The sequence below is a fragment of the Sinocyclocheilus anshuiensis genome, unplaced genomic scaffold (genome assembly GCF_001515605.1).
Source record: "Sinocyclocheilus anshuiensis isolate Anshui unplaced genomic scaffold, SAMN03320099.WGS_v1.1 scaffold217, whole genome shotgun sequence".
NCBI lineage: Eukaryota > Metazoa > Chordata > Actinopteri > Cypriniformes > Cyprinidae > Sinocyclocheilus > Sinocyclocheilus anshuiensis.
Window position 1 is genome coordinate 1,695,859 of NW_015536538.1, and position 7,787 is coordinate 1,703,645.

At 32.6% G+C, this 7,787-nt stretch overlaps 1 protein-coding gene across 2 annotated transcripts in view; it reads right to left on the bottom strand.

The window, feature by feature from the left end:
• Positions 1–5,535: 5,535 nt before the first annotated feature.
• Positions 5,536–7,787, bottom strand: part of LOC107696335 (phosphatidylinositol 4-phosphate 5-kinase type-1 gamma-like) — a 46,621-nt gene continuing 44,369 nt past the window's right edge. For both annotated transcript variants that reach the window (XM_016496635.1, XM_016496626.1), the window contains one exon: positions 5,536–6,370. In XM_016496635.1, coding sequence (XP_016352121.1) covers positions 6,368–6,370 — 3 coding nt within the window. In that variant the 3' untranslated portion in view covers positions 5,536–6,367. The remainder of the gene's footprint in view (positions 6,371–7,787) is intronic.

Sequence of the window (7,787 nt, forward strand, 5' to 3'; positions counted from 1 at the left end):
CACACACTCACTCACTCACACACACACACACACACACACACACACACACACACACACACATATACTGTATATTGCATTAACTTAGATTATTAGTAGTTATGTGACATTTTCATGAATTTCCCTCATTAAATTATAGTAATGCAATAATATATGTTTTTTCATTCAATACTGTATACCTCACATGTTTTCTTGAGACTGACCTTGATATTCTTCAGCAAAGTATAGTGAAATCAAGCTACTAGACAGACAGTACTAGTTGTAAGCATTTAACCTTGATAAAGCTGCTAGTGGAGTCTGATATCAGCTTTCTATTCCTGTCTGTGTAACACTATGAGAGGAGGAAGTGATATTTACAGTAGACAGGAAGTCCCGCCTTCACAAACATATCTGTGGCTGGATTCTGGTACATCTAATAACAAACACACTCATGTGGAAACAAACATAGTGTCAGACTAACAGATCAGCAAAAAAAAAAAACTCAATACCAGATGAGAGCTCATCTGTTACAGCACTATTTATTTGATTTGATATGCATATAGCTCTTTTGGAATTTTTTTTGTATACATTGTTTTTTTAAATATGTGTAGGTTCATTATTGTCAAACACACCTTAATGTCTCTATGAAGTCTCATGAATGCTGGTCTGGAGGTTCGCTGTGAACACACACACACACACACACACACACGTACATGCACACACACACAACTATTTGTAATTATCAACATTTTCAATTAAAAATAAAATGATGCTTAAATTGTGAATACTAACCTATTGTGTCAATTATGCATCAAAATAAATATGTACACATGAAATGATCCACTTCCTCTTTCTCCTGCATCTCTGGACAGAACATTGCATTATGGGGAAAATAATAAAAAAGTAGTTTTCATACTGCATTGACAATTATATTAATAATTGCTTAAAATATGAATAAATCTAAAAGAAAAAAGTAAAAAAAATTAAATTATGAATTACAATTAGAAACAAAAAAAATGTAATACAATTTTTAATCTGACAGAAATATCTTTAAAAATATGTGTGGTACTTCTACAATGTATAAGAAACTGTTATTATGAGTAAAATCCCATAATTATTATTCATATATTATTCATACGTCACTGGCAATAATAAAAAATAAAGTAAAAAAACATGAACTATACTAAATTATAATTAAAGGAAAATCTGTAATCTAATAGCAATATTTTTTTCATATTCACATTATAGATACATTTTTACGAATAAGAAATAGTCATTATAGATAAAAAAAACTAAAAAAACTATTGTTCACACTTCACTGGCAATGATCATGAAAATAATAATAACAATAATAATTGCTTAGAAATAAGAAAAACTATTTGCAAATAGAGTACTGTAAGTAAAAAATAAACTACCAAATTATAAATTATAACTACAAACTATTGAAACAAATAATAAAAAGATGAAACGCTAAAAAAACTGACTCAAAAATAGGAATATCTCTAAATTAACAGCAATGTGAATACATTGTGGTGCAGTTTTTAAAAAATACGTTTCACTTATGAATATATTACAATCTATGTTTGAATTTATGTTATGAAACTAGTCATCTTCTAGTTTCAGCAGAGATCTCAAGCTGAGCACTGATTGGCTGAAGTCTGATCTCAGGATGAATGAGAACCTTTGACCTGCACTAGTTTGCTCTGGCTGTGTCCTGTTGAGTTGCTGTGAATGTAAATGAATGCTTATTGGATGTGTGTGTTTGCAGGAAGTGTGTGAGCGCCGATAAGAGCCGCTGCCATCCAGTCTGAGTCTCATTCATCAACACACAGCCTTCAGAAGTACAGCTGAACGTTTGACATCAGCTATCATCATTACTGATGAAAGCAGCCTACAGTAGTGCTCGGCTTGAATTCTTTTAAGAGCTTTTATTCAGCGAGGCTGCATTAAATTGATCAAAAGTGACACTAAAGGCTTTTATAATGTTACAAAATATTTCTATTTTAAATAAATGCTTTTGAACTTTCTATTCATCTGTGAATCCTGAAAAATGTATCACCGTTTCAACTAAAATATTGGGCACAAGTGTTCTCAGCATTGATAATAATCAGAAATGTTTCTTGAGCAGCAAATCAGCATATTAGAATGATTTCTGAAGATCATGTGACACTGAAGACTGGAGTAATGATGCTGAAAATTCAGCTGCGCATCACAGAAATAAATTACAGTTTAACAGATATTCACACAGAAAACAGTTGTTTTAAATTGTAATAATATTTCACTATTTAACAGTTTTTACTGTGTTTTTCATCAATTAAATGCAGCCTTGGTGAGCAGAAGAGACTTTCAAAAACATTTAAATGTAACTAATTATTCACTGAAAATCTGTGATGCTTCATCAATGGCTGGTTTCTTCAGGTCATCACTGGATGAAAAGACACAACACGCAATCAAAACACAAGCATAAAAAAATTGAATGATGACAAAAAAAGCATAAAAAACAAATGATGTTAACTGACGATGCATTTCTATAGGGTTAAATGATCAGTATCAGTCTGATTAGAGCAATATGAGAAGTAGATATTACACATAATTCATCATTCAATTAATTTCAAAACATGTTGACAAATAATAAGACAAATAATAAACTGAAAGAAATTATCTCTCCTGGGCTGACAACACCACAGCACTGGCCAAGAAAGCACAGCAGCGTCTCTACTTCCTAATTGACAATAAAGCAGACTTGACTTGACTTGACTTATACTGGAGTCATATTTCACTCCAAAATCTAAAGAAATATTGTAATATTTTGCATAAAGAAATTGAATCCTGTTTTAAAATTTTACTCTTTTTTTTCAATGCAGTATTTCCAAAAGACAATTTCCCTCAAATTCTCATTATGGTAAATGAAAACAACAACAAAACCACAATAAATAAATAAATACATACATAAATAAAACAGTTATCCTATTGGTTGTACATTAAAAAAAACTGCATTTCACTAGAAGAATGAAAAATTCTAAAGCTATTTTTAACACTTGATGTCTGTAATGATGTGTATGCAAGACAATGCACCATAAATGTGGCCGACACTCTTTGCATGTCATTTGTTTTTACCCAGAATACACTAAACGTGCTTTTAGACCTGAGAAGAAACAGATTCACTCACACCAAAGCACAATATAAATCAGATTTAAATGCAAAACCAAAAGAAAAGTTTATTTTCCAAATAGTCTTTATTGGTGTGGTTTGTTTTTATTTTTACATCATCATCATCATTACCAGCTAATGATCTGTTCAGACACACAGGCCGTGGAGGTTTACAGACGTTACTTGGTTCGGTTCACATGCACTGAGCTGCAGAAATGACAAAGCCTAAAGTACAGCGCAGACCTTCCTCAAACCAGTGACCAAAATATATACAGTCTCACACACACGCACACACACACTAATACACACACACACACACACACACACACTCTCTCACACACACACACACACACACACACACACACTCTCTCACACACACACACACACACACACACACACACTCTCTCACACACACACACACACACACACACACACACTCTCTCACACACACACACACACACACACACACACACTCTCTCACACACACACACACACACACACACACACACTCTCTCACACACACACACACACACACACACACACACTCTCTCACACACACACACACACACACACACACACACTCTCTCACACACACACACACACACACACACACACACTCTCTCACACACACACACACACACACACACACACACTCTCTCACACACACACACACACACACACACACACACTCTCTCACACACACACACACACACACACACACACACTCTCTCACACACACACACACACACACACACACACACTCACACACACACACACACACACACACACACACAAGTTACTGAGGGCAGACTGTAGATCAGATACTCAAACGCTAGAGCTTCACACCAGACGTCTGAAGAACTACAAACCAAACGCCCCAAAAATCAAACGCTCATTATTTCACACATACAGTACATTATTACACTTTAAAACATATTGTACATTATACTATACCATGAAACATGAGAAATGGGATTGATTTTGATAATATTGAATATTGTTTCACTATCCAAATAAGGCCATTTTATCCTTTAAAACCCAAACTGAGCATTGAAGAAGTGATGCAGGTTCAATAAAAAGTATCATTTCCAACTCACAGAGGAAACAAAAACACATTAAAATGGACATTAAAAATGTTGTAACTATTGCCACTAGACTTGAAAACATATAAATAAAATCTTAAAACTATATCCAATTTTTAACTTGCATTATTATAAATGTGACTTTTCTTTGATTTTACAAAATTAAGGATGTCTGAATTATTTTCATGGCAGATTCTGTACATTTTAACATGCTTATATAAATTCCTGTTGTGACCATGATTATGATATTCAGCACATCTGAAATTAGCCTTACAAACAAACAAAACAAACAAACAAAAATATATATATAAAAAACTATAACGTTTTCATAGACATCCATAAAATTACATATATAAAAGATGACAATACATAAACCATTATTTAAAAAAAAAATAAATAAATTTGAAACTCTTCGTTGAAATGGAGTAAAGCTTAAAAAAGCAGAATGACAAGGTTTTAAAAGGTGAGATTTAAGCGTGGGCCGGTTCGAGTCAGTTCAGTGTTCACAAACACAGACGATCAATCTAAACATAAAACTTCAGAATTCATGTTGAATGATTACAAACATACTGTACACTCTCGATCACTTCCAAAAGATCTGTGAGATTATGGCATTATAGATATTGACTCTATACAGAACGCTCAGTGCACCATAAAAAAATATCGTTTTCCAGCAGTGTTGTAAGATGCTTAAAATAAGATGCATTTATTTGAGAAGCAAAATGTTATGGTATGGTGAATGATGTACTTTTCATACCTCACTGGCAATGTTAATAATAATAACTATATTAAATAAAAAATTATAATTATACATTTTTTTTTAATAAAATAATTTGTATAGTAATAATAATAACTGTTTAAAATAATAAATAAAAGAAACAATTTGGCCATAAAAAAATAACTATACTAAATTATAAATTATAATTATAAAGCTAAAAAACTGTAATAGACATTCATAAAATTATATTGATAAAAGACGACAATAAATAAAAGATGTTTTTAAAAGGAAAAAAAATATTGGTAACTGTTCCTAGAATGGAATATGTATTTTTAAAATAATATATTTATAATAAATTAATAATAATAATGAAAATAGCTTAAAAAACGATTCTAAATTCTAATTATAAATTATAAAGCTATAAAATTATAATAGACATTCAAAAATTTGATTAAAGATGACAATAAATAAAAAGTTTTTAAAAGGAAAAAGAAATATTGGAAAATGTTCCTCAAATATGAATTTTTATAATCCAAATATATATATATACACACGTGGTTTGAATGTTTAATTCTCAAGTAAATGCATCTCGTTTTAAGGATGTTCAAGAATTTATTTAAAAACAAGACAAAAATATTGACTGAATGTTTTTCTGCAGTGTGCTGACCTGAATAGAGGAATTCTGCATGTTTTAATGAAGACAATCTGAAACAGTATAACAGACCAACGTTGATCTATAATAAAATTAATCTTACTTATGAAAAATACAGAGAAAGTAATATACAAAAAGGAGCATGTCTGACAACACGACTGATAGAAAAAGACAGGACTCACATGATTCCCACTTGATTCATACGTGATGTTGATATGTTGCTGCTCCAGCGGTTTCACAGCAGCTTCTAGCGTCACATGATATCGCAGTCATCTGCAGCAATGCTTTCAGTCTCCAATCTTCACATTTTATCACATATTTTAACTGTATTCCACTCCGAACATCTCAGATGTACAGTACACAAAATAAAAATATATCATGTAATTACATGCAATCACAGGGAGGAGTTCATATTGCATAATGAGGAAGCTCCACGCTGGACGCATGGATAGTGACCGATCAGGAAGAGTCACGTCGTTCAGAGGAGCTCATGGAATGATTGAAGACATTAAATCTAGTCTAGTGCATTATGGGAAACTGACGAGATGTATTTGAGGGAGTCGACGCACGTCCTGACGTCTGGATTCACAAACACACTGGATTTTCTGCGAGCTAACGTTGTTCTTGAGGGGAATCGATCAGGAAGTGGCACCCAGGTAGAAAAGGATCAGGGTTTTTGTCTGGAAGGTTCTTCAGTTCATCTCGCTCGTGCTCAGAAGAGCAGAATGCATCCTGGAGAACAGCAAAACCGCTTCAGACCCACAGAGAGACGTCTACTGAACATCCAGATTACTGTAGAGACAGAGACAGAGACAGAGGTTCATGAAAACACTGCATCTGCTTTGCACACTCAAGTACATACTTACAGACAGTGAGTATGCAGTGAGACACTACCAACCAAAAACCTGCATCTTCAGACCTCAGAGCATTTCCTTATAATCAATGCAAACATTAGCATCTCTCTACAATCATTCATTACCTGCAAATTCTCCAATTATATTACTTTTTATCATTTAGGCTTATTTTGTGTATGTATATACAGTATATATATAGTGTACTTTAGAATAGGGAACACTTATTCACTATTAACTACGACTTTTCCCTCAATAAACTCCTAATTTGCTGCTTATTAACAGTTAGTAAGGTAGTTGTTAAGTTTAGGTATTGGGTAGGATTAGGGATGTAGAATATGGTCATGTAGAATAGGGCATTAATATCTGCTTAATTAGTACTAATAAATGGCTAATATTCTAGTAATATGCATGCTAATAAGCAACTAGTTAAGAGACCCTAAAATAAAGTGTTACCATATAGTGTAAAGTTTTTGTCTCACATTGTTCAGTTTTATTTTACTATATCTTCATTAATACTATAAATGAGCTATAAATGTTATGCATTTTCTAACAAAATAATAATATAAATTATTTATATTAATATTATAATATTTTATAATATCAATATAATTAACTACGCACATATAGTTTATTTATTTAAGGTGTGATATATATATTTTTTAATCATTTTGGAATTAGCATATGGAAAATAAAACCTTTTCATAAGTAATGAAAATGCAAAGCTTTTGTCTAAAATTCTTCTGAAAACAGTCACTCCTCACTGTTCACAGTGCAAGGAGGAATATAAGACCAAAAATAATGAACGGATGTTTATTTCAGAAACAGTGCACAAACCAGACATATTTGGCATCCTTCATTATAATATAATTTATTTTAGGATGCAATAACCCAAATTTTTCATACTATACAGTACAGATAGTATGCAAATTTGGATGCAGCCCTCGAGATTCCTCTACTAACTGCATGAACTGCACACACACACACACACACACACACACACCACAGGCTCTTCTGTGTGAGTGTGTGCGCAAACAGTCCAAGGGCATGCGTGTGTGTGTGTGTGTGTGTGTGAGTGAGTGTGTGTGTGAGTGTGAGTGATGTGACTCAGCAGCTGAAGCGTCCCGCAGCTCATGCTAATGAACGTATCTGAAGGACACACACTGTCACAGCAGCACTTCACTGTTTAAAACAACAGTTCACTCCAAAACAAACATGCTGTCGTTACAAGTGCAAGTCTTTTGGAATAATAAATAAGGAAATAATTATGCAGTTTATTGGACAGCATTCCAGCTAAATATCTATTCATAATCCATTTTAAATATTATATACTATAATTATAAATATGAATAATATAA